Source organism: Diabrotica undecimpunctata, chromosome 9 (genome assembly GCF_040954645.1).
Source record: "Diabrotica undecimpunctata isolate CICGRU chromosome 9, icDiaUnde3, whole genome shotgun sequence".
Classification (NCBI taxonomy): Eukaryota; Metazoa; Arthropoda; class Insecta; order Coleoptera; family Chrysomelidae; genus Diabrotica; species Diabrotica undecimpunctata.
Window position 1 is genome coordinate 36,705,943 of NC_092811.1, and position 21,471 is coordinate 36,727,413.

General features: G+C 34.6%; 1 protein-coding gene across 2 annotated transcripts in view; it reads right to left on the reverse strand.

Annotated features, from left to right (window-relative positions):
• The window catches only part of LOC140449846 (ATP-binding cassette sub-family C member 4-like), a 94,572-nt gene that overhangs the window by 13,629 nt on the left and 59,472 nt on the right, over nt 1–21,471 (reverse strand). For both annotated transcript variants that reach the window (XM_072543214.1, XM_072543213.1), the window contains exons 9-10: nt 14,179–14,409; nt 3,485–3,952 (exon numbers count right to left, since the gene is read on the reverse strand). In XM_072543214.1, coding sequence (XP_072399315.1) covers nt 3,485–3,952; nt 14,179–14,409 — 699 coding nt within the window. The remainder of the gene's footprint in view (nt 1–3,484; nt 3,953–14,178; nt 14,410–21,471) is intronic.

Here is a 21,471-nt window from a genome sequence, read left to right on the forward strand (position 1 = left end):
AGACTTTATGATCTACATAGATAACTGTAAAGTGAATTTTAATATTTTGATTTGTGGTTGCAATATTTGCCACTAGGCCGATCAGTTATAATAGGTATGTTTTGTTGCCGAATTCCAAAATGAAAAGACGTCTTGATTTGAGTAAAATAACAAGTAATAACGTTTACGCTTTACTAACAGATATCCCATAGGATAGGTTTGACGTATCCGATTTTGACGAGAACGAGGATAAAGATATCGACATGACTGTGGAGTCAGCTGTTTTAGATAAACAAAACGATATTTCAGAAAATAAAGAAGCGCATGACAGTTATGGTGAAGACGAAGTATCAGTTGTTATTCTTGATGAGTTTAAATGGACAAGCGACCCGAATAATGCCCCTCAACTCCGTCTTTTCTCAGAAAACGTTGAACCAAATGTTCCTGATACTTTGGAGACTCCTCTCGATTTCTTCCTTCATTTGTTTAGTGAGAACCTGATGATTAAGCTTGTTTCCCAAACTAATTTATATGTAGTCCAAGAAAATAACAAAAACAACACTCCCACAACAGTTGAAGAAATAAAGTGTTTTTTTGGGAATAAACCTTTTGATGGGTGTGAAAAAGTTGCCCAGTTATAGAGATTTCTGGTCTGCAAATTTTGTTCATCATCATCATCATCATTCAATCTTCGCTTATCCACTGCTGGACATAGATCTCCCTCATAATTTTGCATCTATTTCGATCTTGTGCCTCTTGCATCCAATTCCTATGACAACGTTTTAGATCGTCAGTCCAACGTGTTGGTGGACGACCTCTGCTTCGGTAGGCATCATCTCTTGGTCTCCATTCCAGTATCCGTTTTGTCCATCTATTAACTGTCATTCGAGCCACGTGACCTGCCCAGTTCCATTTCAGTGTTGCTACTCTCACTACTGCATCAGTCACTTCTTTGTCGTAGCTGGCGATTTGGGATCTTGTCTCGTAGTGAAACGCCTAACATAGCACGCTCCATCGCCCTTTGACGCAAATTTTGTTATCAGTGATCAATTTTATTTTTCATGTATGTCGCGTGACAGATTTGAATGGTGGCTTACTTATCTTCACATAAATGACAATTTATTACATCCTAAGAAAGGTAATGGCAATTATGATAAACTCTGCAAAGTCCTGCCATTGGTAAAGGAACTTTCAACTACTTATAAAAGCTCAGTTTATCCCAGCAGGCAACAATTAATACGAATCGATGATAAAGTTCAAGGGACGAAGTAGTTTACGCCAAAATATGCCGATATAGCTCAAAAAAGGGGATATAAGGTATGGGTACGTGCTGATCAGTCAGAATATGTTTTACAATTCCAAATATACACTGGAAAATTAAAAGATGTAAGGAAGCAAAACCTCGGGGCAAGAGTAATAAAAGATCTTACAAGAGATTTGGTTGGAAAAAAATTGTGAAGTTTATTTCGATAACGATTTTAATTCTTTTGCATTACAACGTGACTTGATAAAAGACAAAATCTACGCATGTGGAACAACTCAAAAAGATAGAAAAGGTTTTCCAAATGAACTTAAAACTAACAAAAAAATGAAAAGGGGTGACTTAAACTGGAGAAAAAGTGAGACGGTGGGCTAGCTTTGCAATGGATGGATAAAAAACCCTTTTCATTTTCTAAGCAATTTTCACAAACCTAAAGAAAATGTCACCGTGAAGAAAAAATAAAAAGGATGGGACATCAGTAGAAATTAATTGCAAATAATTAGTACAAGATGATAACAAATATATGGGCTTTGTAGGTAAGTCTGATATGTTAGTATCTTGCTACGAATTGGATAGAAAATCCAAAAAGTGGTGGCATAGAATTTTTTCAAACATTACTAAACTCATAGATAATTTTCAAACAATCAACAACTGGTAAGAGTATGTCTTTGAAAGAATTTAAAATTGCTGTAGCCACCGGTTTAATTGGAGTAGAACTCAAATGTAAAAATTTTGAAGAACCATGGACAAACCAAGCACCAGTAACAGGTTCAAAAAATAAGTTCCTCTAGAAATAATAACTGACAAAGCAGACCATATGCCTCAGTATGGAGAAAAAGTATGTTGTGCATACTGCAGTACCAAGGTAACTCCTCATCGTACAAGATGGACACCGTACTACATGTAAAGTAGGTTTATATCTATCTGAAAAAAAAAAATTGTTTCATTCCATTTAACGCTAAATAATTTTTTCATTTGTGGCCTTACCACATGGTACCACCTTTTTTTCTAATAATTAGAAAAATAAAACATAAAAGATCTTTGATTTGTCTATCTTTTGCCCTACTATATCCTAAAAACAAATTATTCGCCATTTAATATAAACAAAAAAAGTCCATCCAGAAAGGGTTAACAACTCACATCGATATGTCCCCCCCCCCCCCACTGCATTAAGATGGTGCATAGTAAAGAAGTGGAGTTAAGTGCTCTCTGAAATCGATGCAATAAAAAGTTTTAAATGATTTAAAATGAGAAAATTGTCCAAATTTCAAATATTTGAGCCTCAATGGCTCAAATATATCAAAGTTACATAAAATAGCATAATATGTTGTCAAGTCTTAAGTGAAATTGTAAACGATCGGTGTGATGTGAGTGGCAATAATATCACTGACGATTTATTAAATATTAATAATGAAAATTCAGTACCCAAAAAAATATCTTACTAAAAAACAATTATAATACATAAAAATTTCATAATTCGTCAACTTCAAAATAAAATAAACTTTTTGCATGACATACATAGGTTATTCCCCTTCGGAACAACAACATTTAACAACAAACAAGGAACAAACACCGTCTACCTCCAACACTACCATTAAAAAAAGATTTGAGAACTATTTCCGAAGTGGAAACTGAAACGTAAATAATTTTACTTTAAACTTAAAAACTGAGGCTTATTCCCAATAAAAATAGTAATCCTAGCTTAGTATTTTAAAAACGTGCTCCAGTACGTTGGTAAATAGCTTTAATATCTTGAAGTCTGCGTGTCATACCACTCGTTGAATATCAATATTTAGAGTAGTGTTACGAACTTTTACCTGTTCCATCTAAAACGAAATTTTTTTGCGTCTAGCGCGTCCGACTTTGCGAAATATAACCGTCTCGAAAGGGTTAACTATATTGCAGATAATATTTGCGTACGGGTACATAATCTTACATTCTTTAAATACAGTTTTAAATACAATTAATAATTCCACTTGGCAAATACTTTTATAAAATCCGTAAAATTAGCAACATAAGTCTTTTGTAGTTGGTTACTTTTTATAGAGAAATATTTATTTCTCTTTAAATTCTTATATTGATACTGGTCAAATGTAGCCAAGAGCTTTTTAATATAACCAAGTTATGGTAAAGTTGTAGTGTGAGTGGTAATCTAATAAAACGTAATTAAACACTGGAAAATCGTAATGCCTTATATCGGTCTATTGTATATGTGCATCTCCTAAATAATATAAAAATTGGTACCTGAAAATAAAACCGGCTCTTGCGGAATTATAGAAATCCTCGACCTGATTATATCCACAGGTATTCGTGTGATATCCAGTCCATCTATAAGTATAGATCCCTCTAAAGGATATAACTGAAACAAAGCCCCAATAGTCGAAGATTTCCCTGCCCCTGTTCTTCCTACTATTCCCACTTTTTCCCCTGGCTTCACCAAGAAGCTTAAATCTATAAGGACATATGGATCTGTCTCATCGTACTTCAGAAACACATTTTTGAATTCAATTTCGCCATACTCAGGCCAGTTGGCTGGTATTATTGGTGGTTTTGTTCTAGTAGGTTCCGTTTCTAGTTTTGTGTAATCCAATATTCTTTCAACTGACGTCATGTTATTTTCTAGTTCAGTCCATTGTCGCATCCCCCATTGTAGGGAACCCATGAGGCTTAGATATTGAGTAATTACCAAGCCCATATCTCCACCATACAAACCTGCAAAAAATATAATATGCAGGAGACATGTTGTAAGATAAAATATTGTTTTATAATAAAAGTCACATCAACATGTTTTTATATGAAGTCTTTGTCAGTAGCTATATTAAAAATTTCCAAAATACCAGCATGTTGTAGCAAGTTCAAGGTAATTGCTTATCGATATAAATGTACAGATGTCTGGAAATTCAAATTTAGAACCCCTCAAAATTCAGAGTTCTTACTATCTTTTTAGCGGTTCATGTTACACAAAAACAACTAATAAACATTGTTAAAAATAAAATATCTCAGCTACATTTTTTATTTAATATGTTTTTTCTACGGTGTACAGATTCTTGGTAAATCGATTCCCTCCCCCCCCCTTCAACACAAGGGTAGTTTATTGACAGTCATGGGGTAGAAATTGTAAACTTTTTTGCATATTGTTTGGGGTCCTAAAATTGACCTTCTCAGCAAAATTCACCGTGTTAGTATTATTTTTAGAGGTCCGGTGGCCTGACGACTGGAGTATGTATATTATTTTATTATCTTTTGTATATATTTTCGTTTATTTTAATCTTTAAGTTGTTCTAATCTCTTCCATTCTTATCTCGATTTTTACGTTTGTTTTTATTTTTTTTTTTTGCCTTGTTCAGTTCCGATTCTTTTGTTTGTCTGTGGTACTTTGTTTTGTCTTGCTAGTTTTTTAAGTTATTGGATAATTTGAGTATTTATTCTATTTCTTATAAGAAAACACGAAACTCCAGATAAGTATATCTTAGTTTTGTACAGTTTCTCATTATATTTTGACCCCCCTTAATTTTGGGAATACAAAAAAAATTCAAATAAAAGTTTTATTATTTTATCTGTACCGACCAACAGTGTAGCAACAGACCAAATCTTGTATACAGGGAGTGCCCAATAAAATGTATCTTCAATATTTCAAATGGGACACCCTGTATTGTTTTATAGTTTTGAGTAGCCCTGCATTTCCTGATTACAAATATATAACATAGTGTAGCATCAGTTTTGTTCTATAATGGCGTATGGTACTACTATACTAAGAAAAGAAAAAAATATATTTAGAAAGTCAACAAAATTAATGACTTACAATACTACATTTAAGATACAATACTACATTTAAGATTACAATAGATGTGTCTTCGTCTCAAATTTTCTAATGCGTCAGATATTGTGTTATTATGACCATTTAAATTTTCAATTTCCGCGAACTTTTGTCGTGATAGTGTAAATATTTGTATTTGAACCAAAATACACTTTTTCTTTTAAAAACCCCCATAAAAAGCTATCATATGGTGACAAGTCGGGACTATTTGGTGGCCATGTAATGGTACCCTTATTGCCGATCCACATATTAAATTGATTATTTAAATGTTCTTGAACGGCTACGACATTATGCGGTGCTCCATCTTGTTGCCATATCATACTATTTAATTGATTTTGTGTATAATTTTGATTTAATAACTCATCCACTTCTGTAATGACTGTGTCCAAATATGATTCCCCAGTTAATTTATAATGATAAAACAATGGTCCAACTATTTTATTTTGAAATATTCCGCACCACACATTTATTGATTTTCTTCCTGATTTTTTTATTTGCTTAATTTTTCTTTTTCTATTATTTTTCTGTTCCCACGAATACCTATTTGTTCTATTAAAAATGCCTGAAGTTGAAAAATTTATTTCATCTGTCCATAAAATGTTATAAAAATAATTAGGATCATTGTTCAAATTTGTAAGCATGTCTTGACAGAACTGTAAACGCTTCTTCTTATGAACATCGGTAAATTCTTGTACTGGTAATATTTTGTACGGCTTATAGGGTAACGCACCCAGTTATTGGCACTTTAAGGAAATGTCCTGGGAAAAATACTTCTAATGTCCACAAGAAAAGAATCACAATTTTGGGAACTTTTATTCTGGTCGGTGTGATGTCCTACCTTTCTGATCACACAACTGTTTTTAATAATAACGTTAAGATATTTAAACGAAATTGATTTAAATTAAAAACAGACAAAGTACTAGTTATTGGCACGTTGCCTGTAGTTATTGACATTCACATGGCTGTAGTCATTGGCACTGTTGCCGAGAGGGGGCATTTGGGCCTGTAGGACCCATCGCCGTAGGACAGCACCTACCTGCAGTAATTGTCACACGTCTTGCTGTAGTTAATGGCATCAGTTTCCTAGTAATGGAATGACACAATAAGAGATCAAATCATTTAAAATAAAGGTTTATATTTATAAAATAAAAAAACTATAACTTAAGCTGAAATATTTTGAAATAAAAACCGTATCCGAATAAACAAAATTTCATTGAAACTTAAAATAAAAATATTTATGGCATGAACAGAAAATATAGAAAACTACGCCTTCCTTTGGCGCACTTTGCATAAATAATGAGGTGTGTATAAATCTTTTTTCAGCAGGCATTTGTAATGGTACATTCTCATACATTTCTGGCATTTAATTCAAAAATTTGCTACGGTTACATTTTTCGTACATATAAAACACAATCTCTTATTACGAATGATATTATCCTTAGGGAGGAGCATCGGGATTGTGGACATCCCCTCATTGCTTAAATTACTTGAACTTGGAGAACTCCGCTGGGTTGATATAATGGATTTTTTGGTCATCGGAGCTTCGTTTTCTGTCAAAAGTGTTGTTAAGTTGCTGACGTGTTTTGGTTTTGCTGGCCTCTTTGTTACTTTGGTCATTTTGTTTATTTCACGTTTTCTCTTATTTTCTTCTTTTTCATCTCTTTCTGTAGCTTGGCTTCTTCCTTTTCTTCATGAAGTTTTTTCCACCCACTACTAGATGTTATCACGTATCACGTTTTTTCGGTTGTACGCTGAGACTTTCGCTCTGGTGTCAGTTGCCAGAGCAAACTGTCGCGAAACCCGTGATCAGCTTCCGCGATAGAATCACAATTGTTTGACGTATTACATTGATTGTGGTACTCGCTTTCTTGATTTTTCTTGCCTCCTTGTACGTGTTCTTGATCAATATTTTGTTGATTTTCTATGTTTTGTTGAAATTCTAGGTTCTCTAAAATCGTACCAAGTTGGTTGTCTACGGAATTTGGTTCCATTATAGTGTGGTTTATTATTTCAGGTTGCTCTTGTATAAGTACACTATCTCCGAAAACTATTTCCATATCTTTATTACTTTCTTGGGTTAAATACGGTACAGGCAGCTGACACTTTTCGAAACGCCACTCTTCATTTTGATGTAACTCACACTCTTCACCACCCAACAGCACAGTAACAAGATAATCATCTACACTAGAACCGCATGATTCAGCAGTTGCCCCTTTTGTAAATCTTAAAAATATTTTTACAAGCAACTGTAAATATTCACCTTCATCACCTTTCCTCCAGTTTTCTTTGTACTGTTTAAGTTGGTTTAATTTATCTTGCCCAATAATGGAAATAAAGTCATCATATGTCATTTCGCAACTTTCCTTTCCGTTCACATTTCCAACAGCTCTATCTGGTTCTGTTGTCTTCTTTCCAATACATTTTGAAAAGTCAATGGATTCGACATTCCAGGGACACAATCCGCAAGGTTTAAAACCGTTACAAATTGAAGAACTTTGTGGTGATGTTAAGGAATCTTCTAATATTGAAGGGATTATTTCTTCGCCATTTCAGAACTGCGCGTTTCCAGGTATTCTTCAGAGGTTTAAAGCAGCTAACATCTGCTGGTTGAAGGATTCTGGTAGCATTTGGATATAATGCAATAAGTATTATTTGAAGCCTCGTACAAAGGGTACTTAGTTCATAGCTCTTGTGAATTTTGTGAACATCTACAAAAAGAATGACGGAAAACTGTATTTCGTTTTTGCAAAGATGGGGATGGAGTATATTTGAAATATAGTCCAGAAACAATTCCGATTTCATCCAGCCATTGTCGCTTGTTTCTATTCCCCAAGTATCAGGAACACTTTCACCAACACCAGCAGGAAGCCTCTTATAGGGGTAAATGATCATCGGCGGAGTTACTGAGCCCGCAGCTGAGAAGGTGAACATCACAGTAAGATTGGCCTTTGCTGTTCCTTGATCCATCTGGTATAGATTTTTAGCACCGCGAGGAGCGACAACCTCTTTTGGACAAAAGAGGAAACAAGTTTCGTCCCCGTTGACCACTCTTTTTGGATCTTGCAATATATCAAAATAATTTTTCTCCTTAAATAATTTTCGATGTTGGAGAACCAATTTTTTAGGTGTATTCCAGGTTGGTTGTCCTTGAATGGAGTCTTACGTGGGTTGCCGTCCAAGAAGGTTTTCACTGAAGACTGAATATCGTCTCTCCTTCTGGAGAAACCTTTCCTGTGGCAGTCAGTAATCCACTCCTCGCAACACGTCTTTCTCGTGTTTTGGTTAAGTACGTTGCAGGCCCGTGACCAGTTTTTTTTGAATTTGTCACTCAGTCTATGTTGAACGGATTGTCTGGGAATTCCATATTTTCTTGCAGCCAGTTTCTTGGTCATTCCATTTCCAATGTCTGTTAAAGCACTCTGAAGGACATCCTCGGTATATATTTTCTGATATTTCGTATTCCTTTTGACTTTTGGCATTTTAAACAATCTGAAAAAAAAATGGAATGTTCACCTTCCAAAAAAATCTAATTATTTTTTCATATTTATATTTCAAAAGTTTAATAATTAATAATCGAAATGTCAGTTAATAATGCTGATGCCGATAACTACATCTTACCAGTAATTCCGGAGTTTCAGTTATTGGCATAAGTGCCAATCATTGCTCGTGGCACTTCCTCAAGGCCTAGTAACCGGCACCTTTTTATTTTTAATAACCACTTAAAAAATGGGCAAAAATAAACGCAAAATTTCAGTTAAATTGTATTCTTAAAAGGGGCATTACTGAATACTACACTTTTAATGGAGAGCCGCTAATAAAAACAAATCGCAAACCTACTGCATTACTAAGAAAATTGTTAACAAACTTATCTTGTAGGATGGTGTCAACATTCGCAAGCCAACATCTGTAGCCATATGCAAATACAAAAACAAAACCTACATTACATTACCCAGAAACAAGAATGCGCCATCTATCAAATAGTGTACTGATTAGTATTTACGGATTCCTCCTTTTCTTATGAAACAGCAAAATTATTCGAAGTGCCAATAACGGGGCCCGTGCCGACTACTAGGACACTTACCCTAGTTGTGCTTTTTTAAAACTCTATGTATTGTCGCACGGCTTTTCTCTAATGCATTAGTAGCATTGTTTAGACTAGTTTCGGAATTTTTTGAAATACAAATGGTATTATGGATTTAATCTATTATTTAAGTATTTAATTTTTACCTTTAAAGTAAAACAAAGTATCAAGATCTTCATCGTCATTTCGTACGATAGTACGTTTCTTCCGTTCAAACATTTTTTCATTTATGACATGACGATAATTATATAAAAATGTATTTGCAGAAGGAGTCTGTCGATCTGGATAAATCAGCCTATATTCTCTTCATGCCGCTTGCTTGTTTTTATTATTTTTTACATAAATTGAGAATATATCTACCTTTTCATCTGCAATATAACCCATTTCGGTATGAGGACTGACAGTTTGTAATAAATTAGTAATTGTTTTATTTTGAAATGTCAGTTGCATAGCAACCTATGGTTACCCTTTTGTAGTACCATATCGCTCCTTAAATACAAAAGCACCACAAGTCAATATAAGCAAATTGTACAGGAGAGGCATTTACAAAAATAATTTGGATTACTTTATGATTTTTGTATAAACTATGTGTATTAGGTACATTTTTTGGTATCAAAAGATGCGTAATTAAATAGCCTATATCAATAAAGTAATCTTAACCATAGCTCGAATGGACTGTAGAAAAAATGCAAATAAGTTAGTTTTGTATATAGACTTTGTCGTCGAGAACATTAAAATTTTAAAAATTAAACCACCATAATTAGGAAAATTTGAGTTTTATTTTCGGTTGTCAACCTTACAAAATGTCAATTTATTAAAAAAAAAGGCACATACTAACTTACTACATACTAAACTTGCTAAGGGAAAACAAATAATTGTTAATTTTATCATGAGATCATCAATTAAGTCTTTAATATTACCTATAGTAGTAGATAAGAGGAATAAATTTACGTTAAAAACAAAACTTAACCTTTTAAGCAAAAACCTTTAAGAGAAACAGAGGTAACTTTATCTTAAAATAGTATTATTAGCAGTTATAGTCTTATAAAATAAGGCACTAAGGAGAAAGACACCTTCAAAATAATAATTTCCATGATCTACACTAATCACAACCGTATGAAGCATAGAAACGTGGTTCTTGCAAAAATATTTTTATAAAACGTTTTCTTAAAACTACATTGAGCGTAATGCTCGTAAAGGATAAAAAAAAACTTAACGAAAACATTAAAAATCAGTTAACAACAGTAACTTGTGCACTAATTTAGAGATTATCATAAAAAGATTCATAAAATCTTGGCACTATGTTTTTTTGGATTAGCTTTAGAATGCCTTGCTTCTTTGCTTCAGGAACTGTAAGCTTTTCAGTGTAAAGTTGGTTTAGAGTAAAATTATTATCAGGCACTGTCGTTGACTTCGTGCGGCGTGTTCTCAACGTAGATACCGACCTGAACTCTTCCTCTTCGTAGGAACTTTTAAAGAAAAATATGCCATTGCTTACTTTATCCGCCTTCAGAATCTTTATATCGGTCCATTTGAATTTATTGCCATCATCATCTATATTGTAGTTTCCTGTACACAGAGGTTTGAGGTCAAAAAAATTCTCATGTGTCAGTTCTTCAACAGTATAAGGCTTTCCAGTTTTCTTTGCTGTTTTAATCAGAGTGATATACTGGTCTGGAACGTAAATTGGAGATGATTTCAATGCTCTCGTAATGTTACATTGGATGACAGAATGAACAGAGTCTCCTTCGTTTTGGGTGTGCCCTTTTATTAGGAACTTATGAGTAATACTCTTGATGTTTGGCAATTTTTGAGTTGCGTATTGGTACATTGCCAGCATGATTTTGTTCTTTTGTTGGCCACAGCAATTATTGCTATAGAAAGTGACATCACAAGATTCCGTGACATTGTCATTCAATTTTCTAAGATACATTAGAACACAGGAGCCAATTTCATTAATACCTCGGGCTCCTTCTCTCTCGTGCCATACAAAACAAGTTGTGTCCTTTGTACCGAGCTCGGTTACTGTGAAATTAAGTAGATTTAATTTAGACGTATAATAGAAGCTCGACACATCACCCCGTGGACAAGGCATCACCGCTTGGAGGTCGTACACAGCCACTACGAAGGTATTACTCACAAGCTCTTTATCTCTAGCTTTTTCAGCACTAGCGAGAGTCTTTTGCTTCAGGTGCTCGTCGTAAGTTTCTTGTATTAACGATTTATCTTCAGCGTTTTGGTAAGCCATGCAATCTTCGCATTGATCCTTCTTGGGCTGCCAGAAAGATAAGTTAAAATCATGTATAAATATGTTGTAGTATACTTGATATGAAACGTGTGGTCTACCTTCAGATTCACATTTGTCTACGTAATGTCGATGTAGTGCCGCGACTGTTAACCCGCCCTCAATATACTCCCGAGTCGATCGCGACCTACAGTAATGACTTTCTATGCGGGGTATTGAATTGATGTGTGCTTTGACACCATCGGTCAGCTCTGAGTCTAGTGTCTTATGGTTGTTATGTTTTCCCCTGTTATCTTTAAGGTGCACACCAGTTTCGGACTGTTTTTTGACAACGGTTCTGATCATAGTGTCTGAGATTGCAAGGGTATTCATGAAGAATACTTTACATACCCGAGTTTTTTTATTATTCCGAGTCAGATAAAATGAGTGATTGTAATTTTTGCGACTGCTGCCTTCACGAACGTATCTATATTTTGGTTCTACCTTGGTCATGTGATCGTGAATAAACTGTCGTTGGATTTCCAGATCACCGCACTCCCAGAACCTTTCAAAGATGTGTTTTCTTTCTTCAAACGTAAACTCTGTAGAACATTTTAATTTACATTTATCGAAACATACAGGACCCATTATTTTGGCATCATAAACTTTCTTAGACTTGGACATAGAAGTATAGGACATACCTTTGTTTTTCAATAGCTTGCTCTGGTTTCGTTTCCATAAAAGCGGTTCTGCTTTTCTTTTACGACACCTACTGCGCGATTCATCATCAACACTAGGAGACTGCTCACCGATGCTAGATGGGTGCTCGTCAACGCTAGGTGGCTGATCGTCAACTCCGGCTGATGGTGAATTAATATTAAGTAACTTCTGGTTATCCACGGCTGATTGCGGAAAGTCTTGAATGCCAGGTAACTGTGCTTGTGGTTGTTGTTCTTCATCGGAATCTGACTGGGCTTTGCGGTTTTCTGAAAATGGATCTTCATACGTAGGATCTTTGACACTATCATCGGATGAGAAATCTTTTAGGTTATTTGTAGAATTGGAGCTACTTGAAGAACTAGAACTGGAACTGCTCGAAGAGCTTGAAGATTCACCAGAGGAAGAATCACTGTCTGAGTCTGTTTCTTTAATGACTAAAGATGGTTTATTGAATATTCTGTGATTTGGAGGCGTTGCTTGAATATCTTCGTTATTTTCAACGGAGTTCAGAATATCTAAAGATAACTGACTGTCCGGTAGAGATCTAATGCCATTAGCATCATATTCATGATAAATAATATTGTCAGTCTGAATGTCAATTGAATCCAGTTCACTAGGTCATATTGTTGAAGAAGATTGCTGTTCATCTCGAGGGTCATTTATTGGTGGTATCATGTCCAAAATACGTTGCGCTCTTCTTGCCATTCTGAAAATAAAAATTAATTATAAGTACCTACCTGTATCAAACAATTTACTTTCTCGTAAATAGGCGTTATTATGTATCTATATGGGTAAGTAAAATTTAATTTGTTTTAAGATTTCTAAATTATTTTGTTTAACCCATAAGATTACTCCAAAAACTACAAAAACTTTCCGATAAAACAACAGTAAAACTAAAAATTGCTTTTTAATATATAAAATAAAATCTATTTAGAGATCACTTTCAAATACAAAGATACCATATTTCGAAATATGTAACTTTAAAATAAAGAAATAAGAAAATAATTCTAATTATTTTTTGCAAAACTAACATAATTCAAAATATGGTAGTATTGCATACAAAAATAAGAGAGAATATCAAATTTATAAACGAAAAACTAACCTATTTTAAAATATTGTACTATTGCACATAAAAATGATAAGATACTTACGTGTATGTGATCTGCAATACGAATGTATTTTTGAATGTGGCACTTTTGAATATATAATTTCACCTGTCTTTTAGCAGTTTTTTGGAATGTGGTAGTTTTTCATAAAATATGCGTGCACTCGTGCCGAATGTCTGATGGCAACTGAGGATGTGGTAGTTTTGCACGGAACTCAGTTACAGAAACGGTACAAAACAAAACTAACGTATGTGGGTTTACGGGTGCTTTTGATCATAAAACGACGGCTGGTTGAGCGAAATATTAAAGTTTCTTCGGTTAAGATGCATTTTATGCAAAAAAATCAGTTTTGATATTTTTTGAAATGTGTGACTTTTGTATTTAAGGAGCGATATGCCATTATAGAACAAAACTAATGCTACACAATGTTATATATTGGTAATCAGGAAATGCAGGGCTACTCAAAACTATAAAAAACACAGGGTGTCTAATTTGAAATATTGAAGATGCATTTTATGCATCTTCAATATTTCCTGTATACAAAATTTGGTCTGTTGCTACATTGTTGGTCGGTACAGATAAAATAATACAACCTTTAATTGAATTTTTTTTGTATTCCCGAAATTAAGGAAAATAAGTGGGGGTCAAAATATAATGAAAAACCTGGTACATATCGGCCCCCTCGAAGTTAAATTTCAAATTATTTTTTCTAATGAGAGCAACTTTATTTATCTATTGTGTTGTCACTGTGTGGAAACAAGTTCTCAGGAAATAATTTAAGAAATACATCTTGCTCAGAACACTTCTGATTTAGTTTTTTTATGAATTTCAATATTAGCACAGTCAAGATGTATACATAGCTAAATGCCACCTTTTAGCAAGTGCACTATCTTCTTTAATAATAGTAAAATACCGATAGAGACTATGTAAAATCGAATGCGAACAAACAATGAAATCTATATACTAATATATAGTTGGAAAATTACTTACCCCTGTTAACTAGTAAAAGAGTAAACACTACAATAGCTATAAAAAATACACACACCAAGTCCAACCACAGTGCAAAACATTTTCCTGACGCCAAGTATATGTACCAAGCTGAACTATGAATATCTTGCAGGTCATCGAATTGCTGGATTAACATATTTTCTGCAGAAAATGCTCTAATAGTGTCCAAACCGTACATGGTAGATGACATGTGGCTAAACATGGGGCTTTTATCTGAAAAAGTAAAGTTTTGAAATTCTGAGTAAGAGTGCAATACAAAATTTTAAATTATGTGGAAGGTCAATATTACTATTATTTTTGCCTTTACCCCTTTGCAAGAATGCAAGATAGGTTTCTCTAACTATATTTTCCCTGATATACATTTTCATTTTTATCTATCTATTAATTATCAATTGATCATACTTCAGCTAATCGGATTTTTATACATCTTGCATTTAAGTATGATATCCAAGGCAGATTTATGGAGGCCTTTACCAATTTATTGGTAGTCACCTGGCAGTATCCAAAAAATGTTTGTCGCTTGAGATATAGTGTCTCATAGTCATTCAGGATGTGGTTGACTGCTTAAGATTATGTGTTACATACTATACTGCTTAAGCCTCATTACTTGTAGGTGTCCCTTGACTAAGGAATGGTAGTTATAAATCTGACCTTCTTCTTGCTTATTTTTCGCAGTACTTTAGGCTTTTTTCTGGTCGTGGATGGTGCTTTTTGTCACTTTTGCGTCTCTGAACTGAATTATTTTGTAGCTGATTCTATTCTGAAAAATTCACCACCTCTTTCATTGCCGTGTTTTCCTTGGTGTATTCCAACTGCCAATATGACACTATTATATTTCAATAGTCTGTCTTTCAATTCTCTGGAATCGCACTAGTCTAGGGTACACCTAAGAGCTTTTGAGAGCCCTTACGGCATAACTACATATGCATATATTGACGAGCTTCAGCTCGAGAGCCCGAAATGTTGGATATTATAACTATAAAGATTGCATAACTCTCTTCCTGGAATATAGAGGTATGTTCTTCTAGTGGAATAAAAATGTTTTAGAATATGTAAATACAGGGTTGCCCTTAAGTAATGCACAAAAAGAAACAGTAGATTCTACACCATAAAATATTACAATTTCAGCCAACTTGCTTTAATAAAATATTAAGAAAAATACAGGGTGTTAAAGTTAAAATTAAAAATTTTATTTTTCGCTATAACTTTACTTTTATATTTTAGGACATTTATGTATACAAATTTACAACTGGGGGCTTTTGAGTATGAGAAATTATAATTTGGTAACCATTTTTTAGGGACATTTTACCTTGTAATTTGAATGGTGAGAACTATTTATATTTTTTACGAAAGGATTTTATTGACCTGTTGGAAGAATTGCCGTTAAACTTAAATCAAAATATTTTTGTTTTAATCAAGATGGTCTACTCCCACATTATACGAGGGCAGTGAGAATCCTTACAATTTTGGTGTATAGAATGCAAGGATTGTACAAGAATTAAATAAACCAACCAACTATGGGAAAACATAAATACTGCAGCAGTGTCTCTTTAACCAATGATGCTATTTAATATAAGACGATCTTTTATGAAACATATTGACAGATGCATTGAAGAAAGAGGTAGAGATAACGAACACTTACTTTGACATAAAAAACTTGTAGTGGCGAGCTGATAGTTTAAAGCATGTATTCATAACAATTATGTTTTGTTCTTGGTACAACTGAAGTAGTCTGTCTCCTGTTTTATATCGTTGTTCTAGTCTATTTTAAATTTCGAATATTGATCTTTTTGGCTTAAAGAGTTTTCAGAAAGAGGTTTCAGAAAACCACAGGGATAACTGGCTTGTGGCGGCCAAGCGTTCAAAGCAACGTTTCTTATTGATCCTTCGATGTCGGTTCTTCTTATCATTGTGAAGCAGTAGTATTTTATTCCAGCTCAGTACGAGAGAAACCGCAGGTTCGGACATTCGATTGACGCACTTACTCTAGCGGGTAATGGTGCGAAACTACCATCCGTGGGATTATGCCTGAACACCTCTAAGGGTATATTTTTATTCAAAAATATCAACAATATCTCTTGGAATTCCGAGAGTCGAAATGTTCAAAACAATATGACTTTACTATGCAATCGTTGTTCGCTACGATTAAAACGAAGTAAATTACGAAGTATTCGTAATCCAAAATTCGATCAAACTATATTTATTGCCGAAATTTGAATTCAACGGAAATCACGACCATACCTATTACAATTGAAGAGTTTAGGTCGAAAAGATTGAGGGTCCAAAATAACAAGTTTTTAGAAATTAAGTTTTTTAATTTTAAAACTGTACGTACAGTGTATAAATGATCATCATCATCATCATCTTGGTGCTACAGCCCTTAGAGGGCCTCGACCTTCTCAAGCTTTCTAGGCCATTCTATTCTGTCCCTCGCTTGCATTTTCCAGTTGCAGACTCCGATCTTCTCGGCATCTTGTGTTACCCCGTCCATCCACCTCAGCTTTGGTCTACCTCGTCTTCTCATTCCCACGGGTTGCGCTGTTAGAATCTTTTTTATCATGTTTGACTCAGGGGCCCGGGCTACATGTCCTGCCCACTGCAGGCGGTTTCGCTTAATTATAGTGATAATATCTTTACCACCAAACGTATGCTTGTAGATATTCTGCAGTTTAAAGTTATATCTACGCCTCCATATTCCGTTCTCACAGAGCGCTCCAAATATCTTGCGTAGCACATTTCTTTCAAAAATGGATAGAGCGGATTCATCTGTTTTCGTTTAGCGTCCATGCCTCTGATCCATATGTGAGAATGGGGACTATCAGTGTTCAATACAGCCTTATACGAGTTTTTTGAGACAGACGTTTGTTAGCTAAGTACTTTGATAGACCATGATAACACCTGTTTGTAATTATTATTCGCCTTTTTATTTCCTCAGATGTGTTATTATTGGGGTTAACCGATGTCCCTAGATATATGAACTCTTTGACTGCTTCGAAGTTTTGGTCATTGATGATTAAATTTGTGTCAACATTTCCAGCTCTTGTGTTTGTGTTAGTCGCCATGAATTTGGTTTTATTTTGATTTATCTGTAACCCCATTCGTTCTGCTGCTGCTACTAGCTCAGTTAGGATTTCCGCAGTTCTCGCCCTAGTTCTTGTTATAATGTCCACGTCGTCTGCATATGCTAGAATTTGGACTGATCTATTAAATATTGTTCCCCTGCTATATAAATTAGCGTCTCGTACAACTTTTTCGTACAAGGCGACATTAAAAAGCTGACACGCCAGCGCATCTCCCTGCCTTAAACCCCTATGTATATGAAACGGGGTTGACGAGTTGTTTTGAATTTTTACTGCTGATAGCATCTTCGCCATTGTCACTTTTATCAAACATATGAGTTTTTTTTGAATTCCTAACTCATTCATAGCGTTGTAAAGACTTGGTCTTAAGACACTGTAATATGCCGCTTTAAAATCGACAAAAATATGATACATATCTATGTTAAACACTTGCACTTTTTCGAGGATCTGTCGTAGTATAAATATCTGGTTAATAGTTAAACGTCCACGCCTGAATCTGCCTGATATTCTCCTAGAAACATTTCAGTATAAGGCTTTAATCTCTCGTGCAAAATATTTGACAATATCTTGTATGCTGTATTTAGGAGAGTTATTCCGCGGTAATTATTGCATTCCAGTTGGTTTCCCTTTTTGTGTAACAGGCAAATTAAGCCTAAGCTCTATTCTTCAGGCATTTGCTCCTCAGACCAAATTCTACAAACAATTTCTCGCATCACCTTGGTGAGCTGCTCTCCACCGTGCTTAAATAACTCTGTTGGGATGCTATCGCTACCTGGGGACCTATGGTCCCTTAGTTTTTCTATAGATATTTTCACTTCATCTACCGAGGGGGGTTCCACGAGTTCCTCATTTCGGTATTCCAGCTCTGTATTGTTAGTAGGTTCCCCTTCCAGCAACTCTCGAAAGTGCTCTACCCATCGTTAAAGGATATCCTCTTTGTTGGTAAGTAAGTTACCTTCCTTCTCATTACAATAGTTGATTCTTGGTTTGAATTATTTTCTAATCATATTTATTTGATGATAGAACTTTCTTGTTTCTCCGTCACTCATATGGCTTTCGAGCCGTTCTAATATGTCATTTTCCGAGTCTCGTTTTTTTTTTCGGTGTATGGGTTTTTCCTCTCTCTATCTATCTATTTTTTTATATCTATCTATTGTTGTTCTAGTTTTTCGTTGTTGCATGGTCCTAAATGCCTCGTTATTCTCATCTGTTATTTTTTTTGCAGTCTTGGTCGAACCAGTCGTTTCTTTCTTGGGTTCGGGATATTCCCAATGTGCTTTCTGCTGCTAATTTCAGAGCCTCCTTGCAGTTCTTCCACATTTCCGTGCTTGACTGGTCGACTGCCCAGGTGTGTTCTAGGGTTTCTTTTATATGTGACTGGACTGTTTCTCTTTGTTTTCATTTTTTAGCATATGTAAATTATATTTTACTTGTCTAGTGCCCCTTTCTTTCTTGGCATTGGAAATTCTTTGTCGTAACTTGGCCCTTACCATGAAATGGTCTGAGTCAATATTTGCGCCTCTGTAACTTCTTACGTCCATTAGGTTTGTAAAGTGCCTTCTGTCAATTATAACATGGTCAATTTGATTTGTGGTGTGTCCATTTGGTGATATCCAAGTTGCTTTATGCATATTCTTATGATTGAAACATGTACTTCCCACAATTAAATCTTTGGAAGCTGCCGTACTAATAAGCCTTAAACCATTGTCATTAGTAACATCGTGAAGGCTGTATTTACCAATATAATCTTGGTAGCATATCTCTTTTCCTATCTGGGCGTTCATGTCTCCAATGATTATTTTAATATCGTTTTTGGCACAGTTATCATATGCTCTTTCGAGATCTTCGTCGAATAGATCTTTAATTTCTGCGTCTTTTTCCTCGGTTGGCGCGTGCACGTTGATCAGGCATATATCACAGTCTATAAATGAATGGACACAAAATATAAAAAAGATGGAATAACCCCATAATAATGGAATAAAAGATGAAATAAGCAGAATGGAGGAGACCCGTGTCGTCAAAGAGATAAGTCACCAATCGGCAGACGAAGTATCAGACGACCGCGCAAAATATGGAACGATAACTTTGCATAGAGGTATTAATCCGCCAATGAACAAGCAGAATTGCTTATAAGGAGGAAGAAGAAGAAGAAGAAAAAGAAGTTTTAAAACTAGATATAAAAATAATTAACAGAAAGGGCACTTCATTTTGGTTACTAGCACTTCATTTTGGTTACTAATTCATGTAGTAACTAACAAGGAACGTATAGGTTATGTTTTTGAGTTATCAATTTACAAATTACTATAAATATAAATTTATTCATCTTTTGATGTCATGAAATCTCAGGCTAAATGGATAAGGGTCCACTAACGTGTCTTAAAATGAAACCAAAAATATAGATAAGGTAGTCTATATTTTCAAAAGTAATATACCGATCTGCTCCTGTTGATTACACAAAGCTACAAATACAGTAGAAGTTTGTTAGTAATGGATACAATGAAAAGCTTTAAGCATGTGGCAATGCGTCAAAATAAGCTTTCGACTTTACAGAGAAAAATTTTTTCAAATGCTGAATATCGTCATATTTTGCTTTATTTAAAGGTAAAAATCCACAATATGCTAGCTCTGTCAGGTAAAAACAGTCTTCTGGTAGTGCAATTTGTTTCCTCTGAGGTTTAGTAACAATATTTTCTTCATTTAGGTCATTAAAAGTCTGACGATGTAACATGATTCGAGGGTGATGAGAAAGGATGCTTAGGTCGTGTTTTGAAAGGACAACTTTTGTATATAAAGGAAAAAAACTTAGTCCATAACTTACATATTTTCTAGTTCTAGCAAAAACAAAACTCTAAATGGTGTTGGTGTGTATCTGAAGGTTTTAATAATTTCGTTCCATTCGTAAGGAGTTTCAACCACAGATTTTTGATTGACTAAGCCCATGTTCCTGTCACATTCGAGTTATGAGTAGCCTCTGATTCGAAAAAAACATTGTAATTTTATCAAGTCTGTTAGTATAATAGTGTACTATATCATCATCAATCAGCCAATCCCGTCCACTGCTGGACATAGGCCTCCCTCAGTTCTTTCCAGTGTTCTCTACACTGGGCCGCTTGTAGCCAGTTGACTATATAGTGAAGCATAAAGGAATTGGCGTAATTTTTGTTCTGGCCTGCGCAGAACATTTTAAGCTCTTTTACTTGCAAGTCAAGGTGATTAAAAATAAAATCCCAAAGCAAGGAACAAACCTCATCTCCTCCTTTCTTGCTATGGATAATGTTGCCTATGGATAATAAACATCGTTAGTACTAATGTTTGGGACCGACCGACAGATTCTTTTGGAAATCCCTTTCCATCGCTTCTTTTGTTTTGACTTTTTGTGCTTCAAGCCTAGCACTTTTCTTAATTTTGTAAAAAGAAGCAGCTTTCCTAAAATACTATTCTTTTTTTGCAAAAGAGTTTTTAGTTCACAGTTTAGTTTTGCGAGATCATTGTGATTATCGGCTGTAGCAGGTAGGGTTAACTTAGTTTGTACTACGTCAACATTTATTGTATGTTCATCACATGTCCTGCAGGTATCACACCTAGGATAGCCAAGAGACAAGTTAAAATTATCAAAAATAAAACAAAATCTATCCCGTCGTAGACCAATAGTTATCAAAATAACTATTTACGGACGTAACTACGCCATCTAATAACAAAAAGAGAAATCATACGATTTCTACCCGGCGAAATCGAATTAAAATTTTTACGACTGTGCCTTCTAAAACTTGCAAAGCAAACACCTTGATAAATTACTCGGCAAGGGAATCTAAAAATCTAAAAATTAGAATTAAATATTTACCTGTACTTTTTCAGATATGCTTTATTGTTTGGAAGCTGTTTTGTATAAAAAATCATTTTACTTACATTAAGCTGTTCATGTAAGTATTGTTTTTAGGATTTTGATAACCCGTAGTGAGATTTTATTTTTTAAGGATTTAATGTGATCAATTATCATCAAAATCATCTGGAATCTGATTAGGCGTCGCATGTCTAATGGTGCTACGTCTTAATCATTTAGGCTCTTTTGTAAATTCTATACTCTTTTGGACGTGATGCCGTGAAGGAAAAAATGCTTTATAATATACAGGCATTTCTACTACCTACTCATTTCTTCCTACTCTTACCTTGTAAGTATACGAAAATGTCTGAAAAT